The sequence below is a fragment of the Melanerpes formicivorus genome, unplaced genomic scaffold (genome assembly GCF_026170545.1).
Source record: "Melanerpes formicivorus ecotype bairdi unplaced genomic scaffold, bMelFor1.0.p_v2 SCAF_67, whole genome shotgun sequence".
Lineage (NCBI taxonomy): Eukaryota > Metazoa > Chordata > Aves > Piciformes > Picidae > Melanerpes > Melanerpes formicivorus.
The window spans coordinates 2,415,541-2,442,526 of NW_027142419.1; the positions used below are offsets into that span (position 1 = coordinate 2,415,541).

At 61.1% G+C, this 26,986-nt stretch overlaps 1 protein-coding gene across 3 annotated transcripts; it reads left to right on the plus strand.

The window, feature by feature from the left end:
* The first annotated feature begins 753 nt into the window (after positions 1-753).
* On the plus strand, positions 754-23,240 carry ZNF362 (zinc finger protein 362). 3 transcript variants are annotated; one of them, XM_068162794.1, is made up of 10 exons: positions 754-817; positions 2,587-2,613; positions 2,778-2,865; positions 9,657-9,720; positions 9,841-10,087; positions 10,248-10,569; positions 10,683-10,907; positions 18,305-18,383; positions 18,505-18,663; positions 21,438-23,240. In XM_068162794.1, exons 1-10 carry the CDS (start codon positions 754-756, stop codon positions 21,552-21,554), a joined length of 1,392 nt encoding a protein of 463 aa, XP_068018895.1. In that variant the 3' UTR covers positions 21,555-23,240. The 3 variants fall into 3 exon arrangements, with proteins under 3 accessions (XP_068018895.1, XP_068018896.1, XP_068018897.1); XM_068162795.1 differs by lacking the exons at positions 754-817; positions 2,587-2,613 and adding an exon at positions 4,822-5,022 and having other exon boundaries at positions 2,774-2,865; XM_068162796.1 differs by lacking the exons at positions 754-817; positions 2,587-2,613 and adding an exon at positions 4,827-5,022.
* Positions 23,241-26,986: the final 3,746 nt, after the last annotated feature.

Sequence of the window (26,986 nt, forward strand, 5' to 3'; positions counted from 1 at the left end):
CATCCCGTTTCGCTGAGGAGGAAGAAGGAAAAGGAGGGGAGGGGGAGGAAAAAGGGGAAAGGGAGGGAAAGGGGGGGGGGGGGGAAGAGCAGGGGGGGACATCCAGGAAAAAAAATATCCATTTTGCTGGATTTTTTTTTTTTCTCTCTCTTTTTCCCTCCCCCCCCCCCCCCCGCCCCCCCCCCCCCCCCCCCCGGCTCCTCTCCTTCTGGATGGTCTAATGGAAAAGTTAATTGCAGCTGAACGTACCTATTTTGGTGGATGTTGCATGTTTCTCTCTCTTTTTTTTTTTGGGGGGGTGGGGGGGGGTGGCGGTGTAGTTCTTTGCCTTTTTCCCTTCCCTCCCCCCCCCCCTTTTATTCGTGGCTTTTTTTGATTTATTCACTGCCTTATGGGTGGTTTTTTTTTCCCCCTTTCCCTTACACAGGGGGTGGCGGAAGACTGCTCGGGGAAGGGAAGGGGGGGTGGTGGTTATGATGATGATGATGATGATGATTCTCATCGGGTTTATTCCATTTTCTTGTGCTTTTTTTTTTTTCTCTCTCTTCTTCTCGGTTTTGTGGTGGTTGTTGTTTTTTTTTTTCTCCCCCCCCCCTTCTCTTCCTTTCCCTCTCTTTCCGCATTAACCGGTTTTGTCTAGAAAGTCTGGCTGGAAGGTCTGGGGAGAGAGCAGTGTGTGTGTGCGGGGTGTGTGTGCTTAGGGGCGGGGGGGGGGTGGGGGTGGGGGGAGAGTATTAGGTTTGATTTTTTCGCATGGCGTTTTGGCAGGAATGCGGCAGCTTTAGCGAGGGACCCAAATTTCCATGGCTGTTCCGAGGTCGGTCTGTCGGTCTGTCTGTCTGTCTGCCTGCCTGCCTGGACGTATATTTAGCCCTATACTATTTATACATCCATAATCTCCCCGCCACGTCGGGGGGCCTGGGGGGGAGCTTCAAGCCGGCGTGGCCGCAGATGCGTTTTTTAACCCCAGGAATGATTAATTTGCTGATTTTTATTACACCCCCCCCCCCCCCCCCCCCTTTTTTTCCTTATTCCTTTTTTCCCCCTCTTTCTGTTTTTTCTTTCTTTCTGTTCCTTCCCCCCCCTCTTTTTTCCCTTTTCTTTTTCCTTCATTCTCTTTTTCCTTCTTTCTCTTTTTCCTTCTTTTTTCCCTTCTTTCTCTTTTCCCTTCTTTCTCTTTTCCCTTCTTTCTCCTTTCCCTTCTTTCTCCTTTTCCTTCTTTCTCCTTTTCCTTCTTTCTCCTTTTCCTTCTTTCTCCTTTTCCTTCTTTCTCCTTTTCCTTCTTTCTCCTTTTCCTTCTTTCTCCTTTTCCTTCTCTTTTTCCTTCTTTCTTTTTCCTTCTTTTTCCTTCTTTCTTTTTCCTTATTTCTCTTTTTCCTTCTTTCTCTTTTTCCTTCTTTCTCTTTTTCCTTCTTTCTCTTTTTCCTTCTTTCTCTTTCTCCTTCTTTCTCTTTCTCCTTCTTTCTCTTTCTCTTTCTTTTTCTTTCTTTTCCTTTCTCTTTTTCTTTCTCTTTTTTTTCCTCTCTTTTTCTTTCTTTCTTTTTCTTTCTTTCTCTTTTTCTTTCTCTTTTTCTTTCTCTTTTTCTTTCTTTCTTTCTTTCTTTCTTTCTTTCTTTCTTTCTTTCTTTCTTTCTTTCTTTCTTTCTTTCTTTCTTTCTTTCTTTCTTTCTTTCTTTCTTTCTCTTTTTCTTTCTTTCTCTTTTTCTTTCTTTCTCTTTTTCTTTCTTTCTCTTTCTTTTCTTTTCTTTCTTTTCTTTCTTTTTCTTTTCTTTTTCTTTCTTTCCCTTTCATTTTCTCTTTTTCTTTTTCTCTTTTTCTTTTTCTCTTTCTCTTTTTTTCCTCTCTTTTTCTCTTTCTCTCTTTCTTTTTCTCTTTTTCTCTTTCTCTTTTTCTCTTTCTCTTTTTCTCTTTTTCTCTTTTTCTCTTTCTCTTTTTCTCGTTCTCTTTTTCTCTTTTTCTTTTTATCTTTTTCCTTTTTCTCTTTTTCATTTTTATCTTTTTCATTTTTTTTCTCTTTCCTTTTTCTCCCTCTTTCTTTCCTTCCCCCCCCCCCCCCCCCCTTTATTTTTCTTTCTTTCCTTCCTTTTTTTTCTTTTCTTTTCTTTCCTTTCTTGTTTATTTTTTTTTGCCTCCCAGCAAGGTCGGAGGATGCTCCTCGCTTTGGGTTTGGTTATTTGTTTCCCTCCCCCCTCGCCCTCCACACTCCCCACCGCGGTCCTTCAGACATCAGCTGGGTTTTTGAACCCGGGGAGGATGGAGCCAGGCGATAGCGGCTTCGAGCCCGAGGCCTTTGAGATTAGGAAAGAGAGATTTTAGCAGGGAGGTAAAAAAACAAAAGTTCTTTCGGGCCCTGCCGGCGTGCAGTTTGCCGAGAGGCAGCCCAGGGATGGATTTCAACCCTGATTTTACAGGCAGCTCCCCATCCCTCGGCCCCTCCGGCAGCTTGGGGTGGGGGGGGGCTCGCCGGGCTAGTTAAACAAACCACCCCTCCCCCCACCCCCACCCCCGCCCCCTCCCCCCTCATCTTTTTCTTTTTATCTACAATTATTATTACTATTATTTTTATATTTTTTTCTCTATTTCCAGGCAAAACCCCACGCTCCCACAGGTCGGGTAGGTCGGAGCCGCTTCGCTTTTGTTGTTCCTCCTCATCCTCCTCCTCCTCCTCCTTCTCCTCTTCCTCCTCCTCCTCCTCCTCCTTCGCTGCGGGATCTTGCGCGCCGGGGGCTGGCGGTGGGTTCGGGGTGTGTGAAGTTGTCCTCCTTGTCCCCCCGTAGAGAAACGCCCCGCGTGCGGCAGCCGGGCTCAGCTAGAGCTGGAGATGGACGCGGCGGATAAGGGGAAGCAACGCCAGTACTCGCAGAGGTGGGCATCCCGGCTCTGTCCCCAGGGCGCCGCAGGGGGGAAGGCAGCCCCCCGGCTAGAGCTCCAGGGCTGCACGTTAAACACCCTCAAACGGCCTGGGGGCGCGGGGGGTGTGCGTGGAGCGGGATCCTTGCCTGTAAAAATGATATCTCCATGCACGTAGCGGCACGGGGATGGAGAGAATGGAGCTGTTAGCACACGCATATGTATATTTATCTGTCGGTGGGGGCAGCTTTTGGCCCTCCTGGGGGGCTCGGGGGGGGGCGTGGGGGCCGCCTGCCTGCCCCACTCCCCTGAAGGGGAAGGCAGGGGAGCAGATGCAGTGGGCAGAGGGGACCCCGCTGACGGTGTGTGACCGCTTGACATGTCTGTTTTAAGGTGCAGCCATTTATCTGTGTGAAATGATCTTCCTCTCCCTCGTACCCCCTCCCCTGTTGTGTTTTTGGCCTCCACCCGGTGGATTTTGGGGGGTGCAATGTCACAAGTGCATGTTGGATCCGGTGCGCGCTCGCTGCCTCCTCGGGCAACCCACCCCCTGCTCAGCTGCCTGTGCCTCGGGGTCTGCGCCCGCTGGCACCCATGGGTGCTCTCCAGACTCCCCCTCTTGCTGCCCCTTGCCCCCCACACTGGCTGCTTTGCCTTGTGGGGTGCCCCACTGATCTCTTTTTGGGGGGGGTGGCTGTGTTTGGGGGTCTGGGGAAGCAGGTACCCCCCCTGCAGCGTTGGGGAATGGTGTGTTTGGCAGGGGTACACAGGTCCAGTGTTTGGCACAAGTGTCACCCTGTGGGTGCCAGGTTACCCTGTGCCCACAGGTGTCCCCATCGGTGAGGGGACAGATGGACAGTGTTTAGACCCTGAGGGTTTGGGGTCACACTGCCTCAGCCCCTTCATCTTTTAGGGAGCATTGCCTCCCTGCTTCTCTCCTCTCCTTCTTCATCCCTGGGGTGTTGAGGGGGCACCCCTGTGGTGGTCCCCAGCGTGGCTTTGCCTCTCCTCTAGCTTCACGCCGGTGCTTGGCTCCTCATTCCTGTGCCCACGCTCCCCCCGCTTTCCCAGCTGGGACCACCCTCCTCCCCTCCCCTTCCCCCCCCCCCCCCGGTCCGGGATGAGCTTTCCACCAGGGCTTGTTTTGGGTTGGTTTTGTTGAAAATTAGCCGGAGAAACCCCAGCACAGCTCCCTTCGGGGGGCGGAAGCAGAGGGGGTTTAATTGGTTCCATCTTGGGTGCATTCTTCTGGCGCGCGGTCTGCCCCCCCCCGTCGGCCTCGCCTGCCTTCTGCCCCCTCTGCTCTGGGGTAAATCCCTCCCGGATGAGGAGGGTCCGGGGGGGAGGGATGCGCCTTGGCGGGCTGGTGCCGGATGCTGCTTTCCCACCCTGCTCCTCTGGGATTGGGGTTTGTTGGTTTTTTTTCCTGTGGCCGGGCACTCGCTTTCCCTGGATAAACTCCTCCTGCTCCAGGGGAGATCTGTCCCCCGTGGGGAGAGGGGCCGTGGTGGCCTGCTGTTAGGGGGAAACTGAGGCACGGAGCAGGGCAGAGCCACGTTCTGCCCTTGCCCAGCTGCAGGAGGCGGTGGGGACGTGGCTATGTCACCATCCCCTGGCTGTCCCGTAGCGGTGAGGGACGCACAAGGCACAGGGGACCCCCATCCCGCTTGGCTCTGTCCCCCCGCGCCGAATCGGGCCGCAGTCAGCTTTCCGGCGCTCGCCGCTTGGCATGGGGAGGGAGGCTGTGCCCTGTCGCTCTCGCCGGGACAGGTTGGGGTCACCGAGGGCTCGGCTTCTTGCGCGGCCGAGGGCACGTCGAGGCACCCCAGGTCCCTTCCCTCGCCTGGCTGTCGGCTGGCCGCAGTGGGTGGGTGACGGCTCGCCGGCCTCGGGGTTTGCCGGTCCCCGGCGGCTGCCCCTCTCCTCCCGGCGGTGCCGTGCAAAGAAATCTCTTGTTTCTTTTTATTTCAGCGAAGGCGAGACAGAGAGGGCTGCCAAGGTAGAGGCGTTCCCTAGAGAACTGTAGCTTGACTTAGCGGCAGTTGGGTAGGAAGTTGGAAGGCTCTAGTGAGCTCGTGCCCACCCGTGCCATCATCTACCTCCCATCAATCTGGAGCCTCATCGACACGTCTCCCCAGGCAGCTGCGGCCACCTGGCTACTGAGGCCAGCCTGTGAGTACCAAAACACCGGCGTCCCACCCGGGCACCTCGCCACCGCCGCCCCCCCCTCGCTGCCGCCGATGCCACCAGCCCTCTCTCCCCCTTACCCCTTGCCCTGGCTTCTCTTGCTCTCTGCCTTCCCCCTGGGTGCTGAGGTGATGGTTATGGTGTCTTTAGGGTCGGCCCGAGGTGCTGCTGCTTCGCCCCGCTGCGCGGTGGGTGCCGGGTACCGCGCCGTCCCGCCGTGGTTCGGGGTTCTGCCCCACGTTCTGGGGCTCCCTGCATCTTCCTGCTTGCTCTTCTGACCTCCCTCTCCGGCCGTGCCCGCTTGGGTGGCCTTTGGCACCCACCCACAGCTTCTAGGACAACCTTTGGCATCCCCAAGTTGGCCAGATCCATTGCTGGTGGAGGATGCCTGGGGTTCTCCCACACCACAGGAGAAAAATCCCCTCCCCAGCCAAAGTCTGGGGGGCGCAGAGAGCCTCACCATGCCCCACAGAGCCAGGGCAGGCACGCTGCAGCATTCCCCACCTTCCATAATTCCCATTTTAATGGATCTCCTTCCATTTTTTCCCTCCCTCTGCTGCATGTCAGCTTCCATTTTTCATAGTTAGCCCAGAATCTAGAAAGAAGCCTGGGGGAGGGGGGGGGGGGGGCTTAGATATTTATTTTATTTCCCCATCTGCTTTCCATCCCCTCCTGCTCCCTCCCCCCAGCCATCCCAGCCCTGGCAGAGGGGGGGGGGGAAGCCTCTCCTGCTGAAATTCTGCACCGTTCCTGATGCGCAGCCGGGGCAGGAGCAGGGGTTTGGGGTTTTTGTTGGCACGCCGACCGTTGCTTTTCCTCTGGCTTGCGGGTTCATCCTGCTCTGAGCGCAGGGAGTTCAGGCTGAGCGCAGTAAGACCTCCCCGGGTGGAGGCAGGGCCGGGGGGGGGGGCGGCACACGTGATATTTGCACTTCCCTCCCCAAAATGCGCTTCGTGCCTTTGCCAGCGCCCCCCCCGCAGCGTTGCATGAGGGGTCCGGGGGGCGCTGGTGGTGCTTCGCGCCGCGGCCTGCCGGTGCTTTGGGGGTGCTGCGGACGGTGTCCCGGTGCCAGCGCCAGCCCTGGCGGAGCCCGGCGTGCTCTGGGGTCAGGGAGAAGGAGGGACAGATGGACAGACGGACGGAGGGGAAGGACGGAGGTCGCAGGGCACCTGCTGGGGCGGGGGAGCAGCTCCAAGAATCCCATTTCTCATCCCAGTGCCGGCTTCCTGTTTTCCCACGCCGCGGCTGAGCTGGAGGGGTTCGTGCCGGGGTGCTCAGCCATGGCAGGGGGTGCCCAGGGCCCTGCTGCCTGCACCTCACTCTTTGCTTTCCTGCCTGCCCGCTGTCCTCTTTCCTGCCTGCACTCCTCTGCCCACTGCCCTCTTTCCTGCCTGCACTCCTCTGCCCACTGCTTGCTTTCCTGCCTGCAGTCTGCCTGCCTTCTGCCTGCCCGCTGCCCTCTTTCCTGCCTGCTCTCCTCTGCCCACTGCCCTCTTTACTGCCTGCTCTCCTCTGCCCACTGCTTGCTTTCCTACCTGCAGTCCTGCCTGCCTTCTGCCTGCCCACTGCCCTCTTTCCTGCCTGCTCTCCTCTGCCCACTGCCCTCTTTACTGCCTGCTCTCCTCTGCCCACTGCTTGCTTTCCTACCTGCAGTCTGCCTGCCTTCTGCCTGCCCACTGCCCTCTTTCCTGTCTGCTCTCCTCTGCCCACTACTTGCTCTCCTACCTGCAGTCCTGCCTGCTTTCCTGCCTGCCCGCTGCCCACTTTGCTCCCTGCTCTCCTCTGCCCACTGCTTGCTTTCCTGCCTGTATTTTGGATGCCTGCTGCCCACTTCCCTGCCTGTGCTCCTGCCTTTCTGCTTCCTGCTTTCCTGCCTGCACCCCTGTGCCTTCTGCCTGCTTTTCTGCCTGTACTCCTCCTCTTTGCACTGTCCACTCCCCTCTGCCTGCATTCTTGCCTGCCCATTTTCCTGCCCACATTCCTTTGCCTGCTGTCCTGCCTACATCCTTCCCTGCCTACACTGATCTGCCTGCTGCTTGCTGTCTGCTTGCACTCCTGCCTGCTTTCTGCCTGCTCACTGTCCACTTTCCTGTCTACACTCCTCTGCCTGCTTTTCTGCCTGCTCTCCTACCTGTTTGCTTCCTGCTTTCCTGCCTGCCCTCTGCCTGCTTTCCTCCCTGCTCTCCTGTGCCTGCTGCCAGCTTTCCTGCCTGGCTGCACACCAGGAGCTTTTCCCTCCTCTGCTGGCCCCATCTCTCTCCCATCATCCCTAGGGATCTTCCACACACCTTTGTGTAGCTGTGGGTTAGCTGTGGCTGTAGGCAGCCTGTGGGTACCTGTAGAACCTATAGAGAGCAGCTGGTGGCAGGGGGGCACCACACGGGAGAGTGCAGGGCACTGCCCCATGAACCGTTGCCAGTGGGGCTCCCAGCTCTGCTGCAGATGAAGGGTGGACAGAAAATGGGGAAAATTCATAGAATCAGGAAGTTGTCTTGGTTGGAAAAGGCCTCTAAGATCATCCAGTCCAACCATCAGCCCAACACCTCCATGGCCACCAAACCCTGGCCCCAAGTGCCATGGGCACAGGTTTCTTGAACACCTCCAGGGATGGGACTCCACCACCTCCCTGGGCAGCCTGTGCCAACCCCTGACCACTCCTGCAGGAAAGAAATCATTCCTCATGCTCAACCTAAACTTGCCCTGGGGCAACTTGAAGCTATTTCTTCTTGTCCTGTCACTTGTTCCTTGGGAGAAGAGACCAGCCTGGTTCCAACCTTTCATGGAGTTGTAGAGAGCCACAAGGTCTCTCCTCAGCCTTCTCTTCTCCAGCTCCCTCAGCTGCTCCTCCCCAGCCCTGCTCTCCAGACCCTTCCACAGCTTGGTTGCCCTTCTCTGGCCCTGGGCCGGTCCCTCAATGTCCTTCTTGGAGTGAGGGCCCCAAAACTGAACCCAGGATTTGAGGTGTGGCCTCAGCACTGCCCAGTCCAGGGGCACAATCCCTGCCCTGCTCCTGCTGGCTATACCACTGCTGATCCAGGCCAGGCTGCTGGTGGCCTTCTTGGCCACCTGGGCACACCTTGGGCTCTTCTTCAGCTGCTGTCACCCAGCATCCCCAGGTCTTTGCCAGGCAGTTTCCAGGCACTCTGCCCCCAGCCTGGAGCCTTCATGGGGTTGTTGTGACCCAGGTGCAGGACCCAGCCCTTGGCCTTGCTGAACCTCAACCCTTTGGCCTCCATCCATCCAGCCTGGCCAGGTCCCTCTGTGGAGCCTCCTGCCCTCCAGCAGATCAGCTTGGTGCAATCTGCAAACTTACCAAGGGAATGCTGTGAGGATCTGGGGCTGCTTTCACTTGAAAAAGCAGGAATTTGGTGCAGGTGGGGGGTGTCATGGAGCAGTTGGAGGCAGGGAAGGGGCATCTGGGGTCTGCCATGAAAACATCTCTGGATCCTGGGTGCTGCCTGCAGCCCTCGCTCTGTGTCGCCCCGAAACTCTCCTTGGCCCGTGCCGCTCCGAATCGCCACTGTCAGGTGCTCCCCTCTTCCTGCCTCAGTTCCCCTCCTCCCTGCCTCAGTTCTCCCCCAAAACCAGCCTGGAGGGCTTGGGCCCACAGCTGTGGGGGTGCTCAATCCCCACTGGGACCCAGTACCCCCGTTTGCTGGGACCAGCAGGCCTTGTTCTGCATGCAGTCTGCCAGAGTCCAGGCTCTTGACTTAAAGGACACCCAAGTGAGTGTGATGATGATGAGGAGGAGGAGAAGATGGATGACTGGTTGTCCCATTCCACTTGTTCCGTGGGAGCAGGGATGCTCCTGGTGGCCCCATCACCCCTTGGAGGAGGGCTGCCTGTCCAGCAGCCATGCCCTTGCCTGGCCTTGCCTTGCTTTCCCCAGCTGCCGCCGCTCTGCCATAGTCACCTCCAAGTCCCAACCCCCTGATGGCTTTTGGGGATGTGCTTTGCTGCTCTGGTTTCTCCCAGGCTCCCATCCTTTGCTCCCCAAGGACCTTCTCTCTGCATCCCATCAGGGTCTCACAGACCCCAAACTCCTTAAACCCCCCCAGAATGGGGTTTGCAGGGCAGCGCTGCCTGGTGTTGCTGGTGTCCTGGGTGTCCCCTTTCCTGTCTCCAAGGAATTCCTTTTCCCACCATGTTTAAGCATCTCCTGGCCCTGCTGCAGTTGGGTTTCCAATCAAGCCTCTCTGGATGTTGCCTTGGAATTCCCTTGGGAGCATCCCTTAGGATGGGGGTGGCTTTTTGGGGGTGTGGAATCAGCCCAAGCAGGGTTGGGTTGATGTTCAGTGTGCCACCATTGTGTCCACCTCCAGACTCCCTCCTTGGAGATACTGGAGGAGCAGCACAGATACCTCTAGGGCTTAGATCTGGGGTAGAACCCTCCAAGTCTGAGCCCTGGCTGTATCCACACTCCTCATCCTCAGTGGTATTTTGGGGTCTTCAAGGCCCTTAGGTGTTGCCCCTAGCCCTGCCTGCTCCCTGCCCTCTTACAGAGCCTGGGGGTTGTTTTCTTTTCTGAGGGGGGGTGGAGGTGGGAAATGGGAAGGGGGAGGGTCTGTGCTGTGTGTAGTGCCCCCCCCTAACCCAGCCCCCACCTTTTCTCCTCACAGGATGGCGGAACCTCGCTTCAACAACCCCTACTTCTGGCCGCCCCCCCCAACCATGCCCAGCCAGGTAGGACCCCCTCCCCCCCTCAGTGGGATTTCTGGGAGGAGGGAGGAAAGAGGAACATGGGAGTTGCTGACTCTTCTACCCCTGACCCACCTCTGCCTTCTTCTCCCACCCCACCACCAGCTGGACAACCTGGTCCTCATCAACAAAATCAAGGAGCAGTTGATGGCGGAGAAGATCCGACCCCCACACTTGCCCCCCACCTCGGTGGCCTCCCAGCAGCCCCTCCTGGTGCCCCCCTCCCCCGCCGAGAGCAGCCAGTCCATCATGTCCCTCCCCAAACTCCAGCAGGTCCCAGGGCTCCATCCTCAAGCTGTCCCCCAGCCCGATGTGGCCCTCCACGCCCGACCAGCCACCAGCACCGTCACAGGTACCGCCACCAGGACGTTTCGGGGCCCACCATAGGGTGGGAGGGTTGGTGGCTTCTGTGGATGTTTCTGGGGAGGGTTCCCCTCAAATTAGGAGAGAAGGGGGAAGGTTGGACCCCCCTTGAAATGAACACCCCCCCCCCCCCTCTTTCTGCTCCCCAGGACTGGGGCTGGCTTCCCGTGCGCCGGCGGTCAGCACCTCGGAGTCCAGCCCGGGGACAGGGACCACCACCCCCTCCACTCCCACCTCCACCAGCCAGAGTCGCCTCATCGCCTCCTCGCCCACCCTAATCTCAGGAATCACCAGCCCCCCCCTCCTCGACTCCATAAAGACAATCCAGGGCCACGGTTTGTTGGGAGCACCCAAGGCCGAGCGAGGCCGGAAGAAGATCAAGGCGGAAAACCCCTCAGGCCCGCCGGTCCTGGTGGTTCCTTATCCCATCCTGGCGTCGGGGGAGACGGCCAAGGAGGGCAAGACGTACAGGTAGGCACCCACCCCCCCCCCCCGCCGGGAGGGAGGCCAAGGTGCCGTTGGGGCGCCCCCCCTCCAACCCCAGCCTGGTCCCCGCGGGGTTCTCCACCCGGCCGCCTCTCCAGGTGTAAGGTCTGCCCCTTGACGTTCTTCACCAAGTCGGAGATGCAGATCCACTCCAAGTCGCACACAGAGGCCAAGCCCCACAAGTGCCCTCACTGCTCCAAATCCTTCGCCAACGCCTCCTACCTGGCCCAGCACCTCCGCATCCACCTGGGCGTCAAACCCTACCACTGCTCCTACTGCGAGAAGTCCTTCCGCCAGCTCTCCCACCTCCAGCAGCACACCAGGTCAGAGGGCCTGGGGAGGGCGCTGGGGGGCTCGGGAGGGGTTCTGCAGCTCTCTCTCCCCTCGGTGGGGGGTGGGGCATCCACCCAGCACCCCTTCTGCCCTGCCCATGGACCTCACTGTGCTCATCATCCCCAGCACCTTCTTCTTCCGTCCACCCCCACCACACGTGCTCGTCCCTCTTGCCTTTGTCATCCCCACCATGGTCATCATCTTCACCACCTTCATTGTCCCCAGCATCTTCATGGAACCTGAAACACTTAACGTCCCTCCCATGGCCATCTGTGCCAACCTTGACAGTCCCTGTTGCCTTCACTGTCCCCACCACTCATCAGCTCCACTGCATTCATCAACTCCACCGTGGTCATTTATCCCCACACTGCTGCACCCAGCACCTTCACTGCCACCCTGCTGCACCCAGCACCTTCACTGCCCCCACCCTGCTGCTCATCCCCAGCACCTTCACTGCCCCCTACCCTGCTGCTCATCCCCAGCACCTTCACTGCCCCCCACCCTGCTGCTCATCCCCAGCACCTTCACTGGCCCCCACCCTGCTGCTCATCCCCAGCACCTTCACTGCCCCCTCCCTGCTGCTCATCCCCAGCACCTTCACTGCCACCCTGCTGCTCCTCCCCAGCACCTTCACTGCCCCCCACCCTGCTGCTCTTCCCCAGCACCTTCACTGCCACCCTGCTGCTCATCCCCAGCACCTTCACTGCCCCCTCCCTGCTGCTCATCCCCAGCACCTTCACTGCCACCTTGCTGCTCCTCCCCAGCACCTTCACTGCCCCGACTCTGCTGCTCATCCCCAGCACCTTCACTGCCCCCACCCTGCTGCTCATCCCCAGCACCTTCACTGCCCCGACTCTGCTGCTCATCCCCAGCACCTTCACTGCCACCCTGCTGCTCATCCCCAGCACCTTCACTGCCCCCACCCTGCTGCTCCTCCCCAGCACCTTCACTGCCACCCTGCTGCTCATCCCCAGAACCTTCACTGCCCCCCTGCTGCTCATCCCCAGCACCTTCACTGCCCCCCTGCTGCTCATCCCCAGCACCTTCACTGCCACCCTGCTGCTCATCCCCAGCACCTTCACTGCCCCCACCCTGCTGCTCATCCCCAGCACCTTCACTGCCACCCTGCTGCTCCTCCCCAGCACCTTCACTGCCCCCACCCTGCTGCTCCTCCCCACCACCTTCACTGCCCCCTCCCTGCTGCTCAACCCCAGCACCTTCACTGCCACCACCCTGCTGCTCCTCCCCAGCACCTTCACTGCCACCCTGCTGCTCATCCCCAGCACCTTCACTGCCACCCTGCTGCTCATCCGCAGCACCTTCACTGCCCCCCACCCTGCTGCTCATCCCCAGCACCTTCACTGCCCCCCTGCTGCTCATCCCCAGCACCTTCACTGCCACCCTGCTGCTCATCCCCAGCACCTTCACTGCCACCCTGCTGCTCATCCCCAGCACCTTCACTGCCACCCTGCTGCTCATCCCCAGCACCTTCGCTGCCCCCCACCCTGCTGCTCCTCCCCAGCACCTTCACTGCCACCCTGCTGCTCATCCCCAGCACCTTCACTGCCCCCTACCCTGCTGCTCATCCCCAGCACCTTCACTGCCACCCTGCTGCTCATCCCCAGCACCTTCACTGCCCCCCACCCTGCTGCTCATCCCCAGCACCTTCACTGCCCCCACCCTGCTGCTCAACCCCAGCACCTTCACTGCCACCCTGCTGCTCCTCCCCAGCACCTTCACTGCCACCCTGCTGCTCATCCCCAGCACCTTCACTGCCCCCTACCCTGCTGCTCATCCCCAGCACCTTCACTGCCCCCCACCCTGCTGCTCATCCCCAGCACCTTCACTGCCCCCCTGCTGCTCATCCCCAGCACCTTCACTGCCCCCACCCTGCTGCTCCTCCCCAGCACCTTCACTGCCCCCACCCTGCTGCTCAACCCCAGCACCTTCACTGCCACCCTGCTGCTCCTCCCCAGCACCTTCACTGCCACCCTGCTGCTCATCCCCAGCACCTTCACTGCCCCCTACCCTGCTGCTCATCCCCAGCACCTTCACTGCCACCCTGCTGCTCATCCCCAGCACCTTCATTGCCCCCCACCCTGCTGCTCATCCCCAGCACCTTCACTGCCCCCACCCTGCTGCTCAACCCCAGCACCTTCACTGCCACCCTGCTGCTCCTCCCCAGCACCTTCACTGCCACCCTGCTGCTCAACCCCAGCACCTTCACTGCCACCCTGCTGCTCCTCCCCAGCACCTTCACTGCCACCCTGCTGCTCTTCCCCAGCACCTTCACTGCCACCCTGCTGCTCATCCCCAGCACCTTCACTGCCACCCTGCTGCTCATCCCCAGCACCTTCGCTGCCCCCCACCCTGCTGCTCCTCCCCAGCACCTTCACTGCCTCCACCCTGCTGCTCATCCTCAGCACCTTCACTGCCACCCTGCTGCTCATCCTCAGCACCTTCACTGCCACCCTGCTGCTCATCCCCAGCACCTTCACTGCCTCCACCCTGCTGCTCATCCCCAGCACCTTCACTGCCACCCTGCTGCTCATCCCCAGCACCTTCACTGCCCCCTCCCTGCTGCTCCTCCCCAGCACCTTCACTGCCCCCACCCTGCTGCTCATCCCCAGCACCTTCACTGCCATCCTGCTGCTCCTCCCCAGCACCTTCACTGCCATCCTGCTGCTCCTCCCCAGCACCTTCACTGCCCCCCTGCTGCTCATCCCCAGCACCTTCACTGCCCCCCTGCTGCTCATCCCCAGCACCTTCACTGCCCCCACCCTGCTGCTCATCCCCAGCACCTTCACTGCCACCCTGCTGCTCATCCCCAGCACCTTCACTGCCCCCACCCTGCTGCTCATCCCCAGCACCTTCACTGCCATCCTGCTGCTCATCCCCAGCACCTTCACTGCCACCCTGCTGCTCATCCCCAGCACCTTCTTTGCTTCCCACCACACTCATCTCTGTCCACCATGCTTACCATCTCCACCACCTTCTTCATCCCCACCATGCTTCTCATCTCCAACACCTGCATCAGCACTGCCATGGGCAGCTGTTCCCAGCATGCCAATGCCTCCCCATCCAAGAACCTTCAGCCTGCCTGCCACACTCACCTGTCTCCACTCGGCTCATGCTCCCTGCCACCTTCATCCCTGCCATGTTCATCTGTCCCCATGCTCATGGCTGCCACTGCATCATCCCCACCATGCTCAGCATCTCCAGCACCTCTGTAGTCTCCACCACCTTCACACAGCTCACCATGCTCATGACCTCCACTACTTGCTTTGAGCCCACCATGCTCATCCATCCCCACCCTGCCAGCCTGGCCCCAACTCCTCCATTGACCCCAGCATGCTCCTTGTCCCCAGCACCTTCCTTGGGAGTCATTTAGGCTGGAAAAGACCTTGAAGGTCATCGGTGCCAAATGTAGTCCAGTCCCCCCCAGCACTCCTGCTGACCCCCACCACCTCCACTCTGCTCATCACCCCCACCCCCTTCATCACCCCCACCCCCTTCATCACCCCCCACCCCTTCATCAACCTCCACCCCCTTCATCACCCCCACCCCCTTCATCAACCCCCACCCCCTTCATCACCCCCCACCCCCTTCATCACCCCCCACCCCTTCATCAACCTCCACCCCCTTCATCACCCCCACCCCCTTCATCACCCCCACCCCCTTCATCACCCCCACCACTTTTATCACCCCCACCCCCTTCATCATCCCCACCCCCTTCATCACCCCCACCCCCTTCATCATCCCCACCCCCTTCATCTACCCCCACCACCTTCATCACCCCCACCGCCTTCATCAACCCCCACCGCCTTCATCATCCCCACCCCCTTCATCATCCCCACCCCCTTCATCATCCCCACCCCCTTCATCACCCCCACCCCCTTCATCAACCCCCATCACCTTCATCACCCCCACCCCCTTCATCATCCCCACCCCCTTCATCATCCCCACCCCCTTCATCACCCCCACCCCCTTCATCAACCCCCATCACCTTCATCACCCCCACCCCCTTCATCAACCCCCCACCCCCTTCATCACCCCCACCCCCTTCATCACCCCCACCCCCTGCATCACCCCCACCCCCTTCATCACCCCCACCCCCTTCATCATCCCCACCCCCTTCATCACCCCCACCCCCTTCATCACCCCCACCCCCTTCATCACCCCCACCCCCTGCATCACCCCCACCCCCTTCATCACCCCCACCCCCTTCATCACCCCCACCCCCTTCATCACCCCCACCCCCTTCATCACCCCCACCCCCTTCATCACCCCCACCCCTTCATCAACCCCCACCCCCTGCATCACCCCCACCCCCTTCATCAGCCCCCATCACCTTCATCACCCCCACCCCCTTCATCAACCCCCACCCCCTTCATCACCCCCACCCCTTCATCAACCCCCACCCCCTGCATCACCCCCCACCACCTTCATCAACCCCCACCCCCTTCATCAACCCCCACCCCCTTCATCATCCCCACCACCTTCATCAACCCCCACCCCCTTCATCACCCCCACCCCCTTCATCACCCCTACCACCTTCATCAACCCCCACCCCCTTCATCATCCCCACCCCCTTCATCACCCCCACCACTTTTATCACCCCCACCCCCTTCATCCACCCCCACCCCTTCATCCACCCCCACCCCCTTCATCAACCCCCACCCCCTTCATCACCCCCACCCCCTTCATCATCCCCACCCCCTTCATCAACCCCACCCCCTTCATCATCCCCACCCCCTTCATCAACCCCCACCCGCTTCATCATCCCCACCCCCTTCATCACCCCCACCCCCTTCATCATCCCCACCACCTTCATCAATCCCCACCCCCTTCATCACCCCCACCACCTTCATCAATCCCCACCCCCTTCATCACCCCCACCATCTTCATCAATCCCCACCCCCTTCATCACCCCCACCACCTTCATCAACCCCCACCCCCTTCATCATCCCCACCCCCTTCATCAACCCCCACCCCCTTCATCACCCCCACCACCTTCATCAACCCCCACCCCCCTTCATCAACCCCCACCCCCTTCATCATCCCCACCCCCTTCATCATCCCCACCCCCTTCATCACCCCCACCACTTTTATCACCCCCACCCCCTTCATCACCCCCACCACCTTCATCACCCCCACCATGCTCATGATCTCCAGCACCTTCACTGAGCCCCCATCTTCATCCATCTCCTGCCACCTTTGTCCTTGTCCCCACCACACTCATCTTAGAATCAAATGATCCTTTGCGTTGGAAAAGACCTCCCAGATCCTTGTTTCCAGGCATAGTCCAATCATCTCCAGTGCCTTCGTTGCGCCCTGTCCTGCTCATCCATCTCCACTGTGCTCCTCTTGCCTGCCACCCTAATCTGTCCCTAGCATGAGCATCCATCCTCAGCATGCTTCTCATCCACACTGCCTTTATCATCTCCACCATGTTCATCATCTCCACCATGCTCATCATCTCCAGCCCTTCCATAGTCTGCACCACCTTCATCGACCCAACCATGCTCATGACCTTCACTACCTTCACTGAGACCACCATGGGTATCCATCCATCCCCACCACACCAAGTGGTCCCCACTGCCTGCACTGTCCTCACCACACTCAGCACCTCCACTGTCCTCACCACACTCAGCAGCTCCACTGTCCTCACCACACTCAGCACCTCCAGCACCTCCACTGTCCTCACCACACTCAGCACCTCCACTGTCCTCACCACACTCAGCAGCTCCACTGTCCTCACCACACTCAGCAGCTCCACTGTCCCCACCACACTCAGCACCTCCAGCACCTCCACTGTCCTCACCACACTCAGCAGCTCCAGCACCTCCACTGTCCTCACCACACTCAGCAGCTCCACTGTCCCCACCACACTCAGCACCTCCAGCACCTCCACTGTCCTCACCACACTCAGCAGCTCCACTGTCCTCACCACACTCAGCACCTCCACTGTCCTCACCACACTCAGCAGCTCCACTGTCCTCACCACACTCAGCACCTCCACTGTCCTCACCACACTCAGCACCTCCACTGTCCTCACCACACTCAGCAGCTCCACTGTCCCCACCACACTCAGCACCTCCAGCACCTCCACTGTCCTCACCACACTCAGCAGCTCCACTGTCCTCACCACACTCAGCACCTTCACTGTCCCCACCACACTCAGCAGCTCCACTGTCCTCACCACACTCAGCACCTCCACTGTCCTCACCACACTCAGCAGCTCCACTGTCCTCACCACACTCAGCACCTTCACTGTCCCCACCACACTCAGCAGCTCCACTGTCCTCACCACACTCAGCACCTCCACTGTCCTCACCACACTCAGCAGCTCCACTGTCCTCACCACACTCAGCACCTCCACTGTCCTCACCACACTCAGCACCTCCACTGTCCTCACCACACTCAGCAGCTCCACTGTCCCCACCACACTCAGCACCTCCAGCACCTCCACTGTCCTCACCACACTCAGCAGCTCCACTGTCCTCACCACACTCAGCACCTTCACTGTCCCCACCACACTCAGCAGCTCCACTGTCCTCACCACACTCAGCACCTCCACTGTCCTCACCACACTCAGCAGCTCCACTGTCCTCACCACACTCAGCACCTCCACTGTCCTCACCACACTCAGCACCTCCACTGTCCTCACCACACTCAGCACCTCCACTGTCCTCACCACACTCAGCAGCTCCACTGTCCCCACCACACTCAGCACCTCCAGCACCTCCACTGTCCTCACCACACTCAGCACCTTCACTGTCCCCACCACACTCAGCAGCTCCACTGTCCTCACCACACTCAGCAGCTCCACTGTCCCCACCACACTCAGCACCTCCAGCACCTCCACTGTCCTCACCACACTCAGCACCTCCACTGTCCTCACCACACTCAGCACCTTCACTGTCCTCACCACACTCAGCACCTCCACTGTCCCCATCACTCAGCACCTCCACTGTCCTCACCACACTCAGCAGCTCCACTGTCCCCACCACACTCAGCACCTCCAGCACCTCCACTGTCCCCACCACACTCAGCCCCTTCACTGTCCTCACCACACTCAGCACCTTCACTGTCCTCACCACACTCAGCACCTCCACTGTCCTCACCACACTCAGCACCTTCACTCACTCATCACCTTCACTGTCCCCATCTCTCATCATCTCCTGCCCCTTCCTCATCTCCTGGCCCTCAGCCCTGTGCTGTCCCAGCTCTCGCTGTGCACTGCTGGGATCTTCGCCCCACTGCTCCATGCGGTGCCATCCCTGCTGTGCCCATCCCTACTGTGAGCCCTCCAGCTGCCTTGGGGTCCCTGGGTGGGTGCTGGAGGGGGGCCAGGGGCCAGTGACTGATGTCCCTGTGTCCCCAGAATCCACACCGGTGACAGACCCTACAAGTGCCCTCACCCCGGCTGCGAAAAGGCCTTCACGCAACTCTCCAACCTCCAGGTCAGCGCCGGGGGTGGGACCCCAGGAGGGGCTTGGGTGAGCCCCAGGCCCCCTCCCCGCTGTGGGGAGGTGGTGGTGAGCACAGTGTCCACCATAACCTTCCTTCTCCCCCATTCCCCAGTCCCACCAGCGCCAGCACAACAAGGACAAGCCCTACAAGTGCCCCAACTGCTACCGGGCCTACACCGACTCGGCCTCGCTGCAGATCCACCTCTCTGCTCACGCCATCAAGCACGCCAAGGCCTACTGCTGCAGCATGTGTGGCCGTGCCTACACCTCGGTGAGACCCCCCTGCACCCCTCAGCATCCCCCCAGCACCCAAAAACAAGGATCCCAAACTGGCAGCAGTGGCTGACTCCCCCCAGGCTGTGCTGCCACCCAGCCAGGCCTGGCCAGGCTGCAGAGCTGGGCAGAAGAACCTCATGAGGTTCAACCAGGGCAAGGGTAGGGTCCTGGCCCTGGGGAGGAACAACCTCCTGCAGCAGGACAGGTGGGGAGGGACCTGCTGGGAAGCAGCTCCAGGGAGAAGGAGCTGGGAGTGCTAGGGACAAGGTGCCCAGGAGCCAGCAAGGTGCTCCTGTGACCAGGAGGCCAGTGGTGCATGGGGTGTGGCCAGCAGGGCAAGGGAGGGTCTCCTGCCCCTTCACTCTGCCCTAGTGAGGCCATCTCTGGAGTCCTGGGTCTGGTACTGGGCTCCCCAGCTCAGGAGAGACAGGGAACTGCTGGAGAGAGTCCAGGAGAGGCTGGGAAGCTGCTGAGGGGCCTGGAGCAGCTCTGTGAGGAGCAAAGGCTGAGAGCCCTGGGGCTGAGAGCCTGCAGAAGAGCAGCCCCAGAGGGCAGCTGAGCTGGGGCCAGACTCTTGTCAGCGGTGCCCAGGGATAGGAATCAGAATCATTCTGGTTGGAGAAGACCTTTCAGATCACCCAGCTCAACCATTCCCTCACTCTGTCAAGCCTAGTGCCAAATCCTGGCCCTCAGCACCACAGCTCTGTGGCACTGGAACACCTCCAGGGATGAGGATTCAAGCAGCTCCCTGGGCAGCCTGGGCCACAGTTTGAGAACTCTTGCAGGGAAGAAGTTTCTTCTAATGTCCAACCTAAACCCTGCACTGTTCAGCTTGAGGCCATTCCCTCTTGTCCTGTCTTGTTCCCTGGGAGCAGAGCCCAACTCCCTCCTGGCTCCAGCCTCCTGTCAGGGAGCTGTGGAGAGCCAGAAGGTTTCCCCTCAGCCTCCTCTTCCCCAGGTTGAACAACCCCAGGTCCCTCAGCTTCTCCTCCCCAGCCCTGTTCTCCAGACCCTGCTCTGGCCTTGCTCCAGCCCCTCAGCATCCTCCTTGGAGTGAGAGGCCCAAAACTGCACCCAGGATTTGAGGTGTGGCCTCCCCAGTGCTCAGTGCAGGGGGACAAGCCCTGCCCTGCTCCTGCTGGCCACATCATTGCAGGTTCAGGCCAGGCTGCTGGTGGCCTTCTTGGCCACCTGGGCACATCTTCAGCTGCTGCCACCCAGCACCCCCAGGGCTTGCTCTGCTGGGCAGTTCCCAGGCACTCTGTCCCAAGCCTGGAGCCTTCCTGAGGTTGTTGTTGCCCAGGTGCAGGACCCAGCCCTTGGCCTTCCTGAATCAAGGCCAGGGGACAATAGACACAAACTGGAACCCAGGAGGTTGCACCTGAGCAGGAGGAGAACACCATGAAGGTGCTGAGGGGATTAGAACATCCTGTGGGCAGAGAGAGAGCCCTGGGGCTGTTGAGCCTGGAGAGCAGGAGGCTGAGAGGGGATCCTCATGGATGCTTGTAAATATCTAAAGGGTGTCAGGGGGATGGGGCCAGACTGCTCACTGGCACCCTGTCTCATCCTCTTTAACATCTTCATTGATGATCTGGAGGAGGGGATGGAGTCAGTCATCAGCAAGTTTGCAGCTGACACCAAGTTGGTCAGTGAGAGGGCAGAAGGGCTCTGCAGAGGGACCTTGCCAGGCTGGACAGATGGGCAGAGGCCAACAGGATGGCATTCAACAAGTCCAAGTGCCAGGGGCTGCACTTTGGCCACAGCAACCCCAGGCAGAGCTACAGACTGGGGGCAGAGTGGCTGAGAGCTGCCAGACAGAGAGGGACCTGGGGGTGCTGATTGACAGCTGCCTGAACATGAGCCAGCAGTGTGCCCGGGGGGGCAAGAAGGCCAAGGGCATCCTGGCCTGCAGCAGAAAGAGTGTGGCCAGCAGGAGCAGGGAAGTCCTTGTGCCCTGTGCTCAGCACTGGTTAGGCCACACCTTGAGTCTTGTGTCCAGTTCTGGGCTCCTCAGTTTAAGAAGGACATTGAGAGACTTGAAGGTGTCCAGAGAAGGGCAACAGAGCTGGGGAGGGGTCTGGAGCACAGCCCTGGGAGGAGAGGCTGAGGGAGCTGGGGTTGCTTAGCCTGGAGAAGAGGAGGCTCAGGGGAGACCTTCTTGCACTCTGCAACTCCCTGAAGGGAGGTTGGAGCCAGGTGGGGGTTGGGCTCTTCTCCCAGGCAGGCAGCCATCACCAGAACAAGAGGACACAGTCTCAAGCTGTGCCAGGGGAAATTTAGACTCGAGGTGAGGAGAAAGTTCCTCACCAAGCGAGTCATTTGTCATTGGGATGTGCTGCCCAGGGAGGTGGTGGAGTCACTGTCCCTGGAGGTGTTCAAGAGGGGATTGGATGTGGCACTTGGAGCCATGGTCTAGTCCTGAGGTCTGTGTTGATAGGTTGGACTCAATGGTCCTCGAGGTCATTTCCAACCTTAGTTATACTGTGAGACTGTGATGGGACAAGGGGCAGAAGGCACACACTGGAGCCCAGAAGGTTGGAGCTGAGCAGGAGGAGAAAGTTGTTTGGTGTGAGGGTGCTGAGGCCTGGAGCAGGCTGCCCAGAGAGGTTGTGGAGTCTCCTGGTGTGGAGAGCTTCCAACCCGCCCTGGGCCTTGTGCTGCTGGGCAGGGTGCTGTGGGTGCCCTGCTGGAGCAGGGGGGTTGGGCTGGCTGAGCTCCAGAGGTTCCCTTCCAACCCCCAGCACGCTGAATGTGTGCTGCCCTCCCCAGGAGACATACCTGATGAAGCACATGTCCAAACACACGGTGGTGGAGCACCTGGTCAGCCAGCACTCCCCGCAGCGCACCGAGTCCCCCGGCATCCCCGTCCGGATCTCCCTCATCTGACCGCGGACAGCGGCGGCGCGGGGCGGGGACAGACAACACAGACGGACAGGAGACCCCCGCCCACCCCCACCCCCCGCCTCCACCAGCACCACCGAGGAGGAGGAGGAGGAGGAGGAAGAGGAGGGAGCCCAGCTGCAGCACCCCAGCCCTGGCCGGACGCCCCTGGGGCCGTGTTGTCCCCTCCCCGCGGGTTTGGTGACATCCAAAGACGACGCTTTCAGAGCACTTTGCATCTCGGCGGGTTGGGGGGGAGGGGAGGGGCTGGGGGAGGTGGGGGGGCCGCAGGAGGTGGGGTGTGGGGAGGGGGAGGTCCTGCCCCTCCTTCCCTCTCCCCTCCCCTCCCCCCCATTTTTGGATACAAAATATATATTCTATATTTATTGGCCAAGAACTTTGGTGCTGCTAAAAAGAGAGGCCCGAGCCCCGGAGCCCCGCCCGGGATGGAGACACCAATGAAGCTTGGGGGGGAGGGGGCGGCCGAGGCCCTGCCCTCCCCTGCCCCCCCCTCCCGTTATGGACTCCAGCGGCCGCCGCCTCCTCGGGGGGAGGGGGGGGAGGGATTTTTTTAACCAATTTGGGGTCGTTTTAGTTTGGTTTTGGTTTTGCAAGGTGGGCGGTGGGGGGGGGTGAGGGGGAAGCGTTTGGAGGCCGAGCAGAGCTCTGCCGCTGCATCCAACCTCCTCCCTGCTCGGACTTCCAAGGAGCCCCCTCCCCAAATCCCTGCGGTTTGGGGCTGAGGGGGGGAGGGGGGAGTGGCTTTGCCGTGTGCCTGTAAATAGAGCTGAGGGGTAAAGGGGGAGGGGGGCTTGAGGGGGTGTCCCTCCCCCCTCCCCTCCCCTCATATCTCACACCTCCAAAGCCACCACGCAAACCTCCTCTGGCTTCCGCCCCTCGGGGTCCGGGCTGGGAGCTGAGCTGGGGTCAGGTTCGAGAACACTTTTGGAAGCCTTAACTCAGCGTTTCCCTTTTTTGGGCTTCGTTTTGGTCGTTTCTTCTTTCTTTGGGGTTTTGTTTTAATCCCTCGGGGGGGGTTCATTTAATTTTTCAAACCCCCTCCCCCTCCCCTCTATTTCTTTATCTCTCCCCCCCCGGGCTGTTGTACCATAGCGATGTGTAACCTCCTCCTGTCCGCATGTGAATACCTTGTAAATAGTTCTCTTATACACTTAACTCCCCCCAGCCCCCTCCTCCCCTCCCCCACCCCAATTTGGGGGGGGCTTTTTGTTTTGTTTTGGTTTTTTTTATGTTGGGGGGGGGAACCAACCGTTTCCCCCCCCCCCTCCCTAGAGCTAGTTCCTACCTTAGTAAAAAAGGTGCAAAAAAAACGGTTAAAAAAAACAAGAAGCCCAAAGGCAAAGCAGAAGAAAAGTGAAAGTGGAGGGGAGGGGGAAAAAAAAGCTCTTTCGGACCCCCCCCCTCCCCTCTCCTTCCCTCCCCCTCCCCTCCCGGTCCTGCCCTGCTGTGGTGCTTTGTGCTGGATGGAGGAGCTGGGGGGAAGGGGGGGCCGGGTGGGGGGGGGGAAGGGGAGGGGGGGGGGGGTTGAGGCATGCACAGCAGGGGGAGGGCCCCCACCGGGAGTGTCGGTGGTGGGGGTGGGAAGGAGGGACCCCTGCCCTCCCCCCCTCCCCTCCCCTGGCTGCCAGGAAGGAAGAATAAAGAGGAGCAAAGCAGTGACTTGGTGCCGGAGCTGTCGGTGTGGTTTGTGCGCAGGGCGCCGCCGGGGGGGGCACCTGCAGAGCTGCCTGCTGGGGGGCAGCGTGAAGGTGGTTGGGCACCCCAGCGGTGTGGGGGTGGCCCCGCCGTGACCCCCAGCCCCGGGGAGGGCAGTGGCAGTGCTGCGGGGCCCCGGGGGTCACCCTGGCAGCAGCAGGGCTTGGGCTAGGGGAGGGGACACAGCCCTGGGGGTGCTCAGGGAAGGTGTGGCCAGAGCGCTCTGGGGCAGGGGGTGGTGGTGGCCGTGGTGCTGGCTGGGGTGGGTGGTCCTGGAGGGCTTTGCCAACCCAGCTGATTCTGTGCCACGGGCACCAGCCCTGGCACACCTGACACCAGCCTTGAGGACCCCTCCCCACAGGCCCCAGCTCTGGGGTCACCTCAGCACCATGGGCACCACCTTCATGGCACCAGAGTGAGCACCAGCTCTGGGGTCACCTCAGCACCATGGGCACCAGCTCCATGGCACCAGAGTGGGCACCAGCTCTGGAGCCACCTCAGCACCATGGGCACCAGAGTGAGCACCAGCTCTGGGGTCACCTCAGCACCATGGGCACCAGCTCCATGGCACCAGAGTGGGCACCAGCTCTGGAGCCACCTCAGCACCATGGGCACCAGAGTGAGCACCAGCTCTGGAGCCACCTCAGCACTATGGGCACCAGAGTGAGCACCAGCTCTGGGGTCACCTCACCACGGGTACCAGCCCCAGGACTCCTCACCACCCCCAGCTGCCAGCTCCAGGAACCTTTCACCATGGACAGCAGCTCTGGGGACACCTTGACCACAGGCACCAGCTCCACCTTGCCCTGTCCAGGGTCACCTCCCTGTGGGCACCACGTCCAGGGACACATCAGCACGGGCACCAGGTTCAGGGGCACATCACTGACATGAGCACCCCTGGCAGGGACACCTGGCCACAACCACCAGCTCTGGGGACACCTCGTGCTAGGCCCCAGCTCTGGGGACACCTCACCACTGTGGCCACCAGCTCCAGGGACATCTCATCACAGACAGCAGCTCTTGGGACACCTTTCCATGAGTGCCGGTTTTGGGGATGTCACCCCCCCGGGTGCCAGCTCTGGGGACAATTTGCCACAATGGGCATAAGCTCCAGGGATGTCACCATCGTGGGCACCAGCTCTGGAGACTCCTTCACCACCACGGGCACCACCTCCAGGGATGTCATCCCCATGGATGCCAGCTCTGGGGACACCTCACCTCCATGGGTGCCAGCTCTGGGGACACCATCCCCCTGGGTGCCAGCTCTGGGGACACCTCACCCCCCCTGGGTGCCAGCTCTGGGGACACCATCCCCCTGGGTGCCAGCTCTGGGGACACCTCACCCCCCTGGGTGCCAGCTCTGGGGACACCATCCCCCTGGGTGCCAGCCCTGGGGACACCTCACCCCCATGGGTGCCAGCTCTGGGGACATCTCACCCCCCCTGGGTGCCAGCTCTGGGGACACCACCACCCTGGGCACCAGCTCCAGGTACCACCCTGGTGGCTGTCCCTTTCTGCCCCCCCTGCCTGCACCTGGGGGCTCGGTGCCCATCGCTGCTGGCACTCTGGGGCTCACTGCCAGGGCTGGCAGCTCCCAAGGCCCCAGCTGGGCTCTGGCATGGGGTGGGGGCACCTCGGGCACCCCCTTCCTGGGTCAGCCAGGCCGGGGGTGGGATGTGAGAGCAGCCCCACACTGGCACCTAGGGGGCAGGCAGGCAGGAGCCCATGGGGGACGCTGTGAAGGGGAGGCAAGGCCGGGGGGGCGATGTGAGAGCAGCCTCACACTGGAACCTGGGGGGCAGGCAGGGAGGAGCCAATGGGGGAGGCTGGGGGGGGGGGGAGGAGTGCACAGCCGGGGGGGGGGTGGATGACAGCAGCCCCACAGTGGCACCTGGGGGGCAGCCAAAGAGAAGCCCATGGGGGGGCCCTGTGAGCAGGGGGGAAGGCTGGGGGGGGGGAATGTGAGAGCAGCCCCACAGTGGCACCTGGGGGGCAGCTGGGGAGGAGCTCAGGGGAAGCAAGGCCGGGCGGGGGGGAGGATGACAGCAGCCCCACACTGGCACCTGGGGGGCAGCCAGGGAGGAGTGAGGGGGAGGCTGTGAGGGGGAAGCAAGGCCGGGAGGTGGGGAGGATGACACCAGCCCCACAGTGGCACCTGGGGGGCAGGCAGGAAGGAGCCCAGGGGGAGGCAAGGCCGGGGGGAGGGGGAGGGAGGATGACAGCAGCCCCACACTGGCACATAGGGGGCAGGCAGGGAGGGGCCCATGGGGGGGGCTGTGAGGAGGGAGCAAGGCTGGGGGGGGGTGGATGTGACACCAGCCCCACACTGGCACCTGGAGGGCAGGCCGGGAGGAGCCCATGGGGGGGGATGTGGAGGGGGGGGGGATGTGACATCAGCCCCACAGTGGCACCTGGGGGGCAGCCAAGGAGGAGCTCAGGGGGAGGCAAGACCGGGGGGGGGGGGGGGCGCGGCTAGTGGGGGGGAGGATGACACCAGCCCCACAGTGGCACCTGGGGGGGCAGCCAGGCAGGAGCCCATGGGGGGGAGGCTGTGAGGGGGAGGCACGGCCGGGGGGGGGTGGATGACAGCAGCCCCACATTAGCACCTGGGGGTCAGGCAGGGAGGAACCCAGGGGGAGGCAAGGCCGGGGTGGGGAGGATGACAGCAGCCTGGGGGTCAGGCAGGGAGGAGCCCATGGGGGGAGACAAGGCCTGGGGGGGATGTGACAGCAGCCCCACACTGGCACCTGGGGGGCAGGCAGGGAGGAGCCCATGGGGGGGGGGCTGTGAGGCCGGGGGGAGTGGGAGGATGACACCAGCCCCACACTGGCACCTGGGGGGCAGGCAGGCAGGAGCCCATGGGGGGAGGCTGTGAGGGGGAGGCAAGGCCGGGGGGGTGGATGTGACACCAGCCCCACAGTGGCACCTGGGGGGCAGGCAGGGGGGAGCCCATGGGGGAGGCTGTGAGGGGGGGGCTGTGAGGGGGGGGACCCCAGCAGCTCTTTTCTGTCACTGTTGTTTTTTTTCCCTTTTTTTCAGTGTTTATTACAAACAAAACCAAAAGCCTCAGGAGGAGGCCTGGGGGGGGGGGGGGGGGGGCCCCGGGGGGGGCTCCTGGGAGCTTCTTTTCGTTTTTTTTTTTTTTTGCCTTTTTTTTTTCTTCTTCTTTTCTTAAAAAGCCTGGGGGGGGGTGGGGGGGGGAGTGAGGGGGGGGGGAGGTGTGTGTGGGGGGGGTCCTTACCTGCCTGGGAGCCCTCTCCCCCCCCCACCCCCCCCACTGCCATCACTGTCCTCGACTGAGGTGCCCCCAGCCCAGCCCCACTGTGTCTGTGTGTTGGGGGGGGGACACACCTTCAGGCTCCCCTCCCCCCTCTGGGAGCTGCTGCTCCTCCCCCCCCCCCCCCCCCCCCCGGGGGCTGGCAGCTCAAATCCTGGCTGGGGGGGGGGCCCGGGGGGGGGGCACAAGTTAAGGCAACCATCCTGCTTCGCCCTGCCGTTAAGGGGGGAGGGGGGGGGGGGACAAGGGGGAGAGGTGGGGACCCCCCCATCCCTGCTGGAGAAAGTGGGGGGAGACCCCCCCCAGATGTGAGAGGAAGGTGGAGTGGAGGGGGGGGGGCACTATAGCTAGGGGCTATGTACACACCCGGGGGGGGGCACCCCGGGGCTGGGTTGTGCTCAGCTGTGGCTCCCCACCCCCCCCCAGCCCCCTCCCCATCGCTAGG

What these genes read in the sequence shown, in the direction of transcription:
- ZNF362 (XM_068162794.1), top strand. Translation starts at nt 754, where the DNA reads ATGGCGTTTTGGCAGGAATGCGGCAGCTTTAGCGAGGGACCCAAATTT. An exon ending in AAGGAGGGCAAGACGTACAG is followed by an intron (nt 10,570 to 10,682) that starts GTAGGCACCCAC and finishes CCGCCTCTCCAG; the next exon opens with GTGTAAGGTCTGCCCCTTGA. An exon ending in GTGGCCGTGCCTACACCTCG is followed by an intron (nt 18,664 to 21,437) that starts GTGAGACCCCCC and finishes TGCCCTCCCCAG; the next exon opens with GAGACATACCTGATGAAGCA.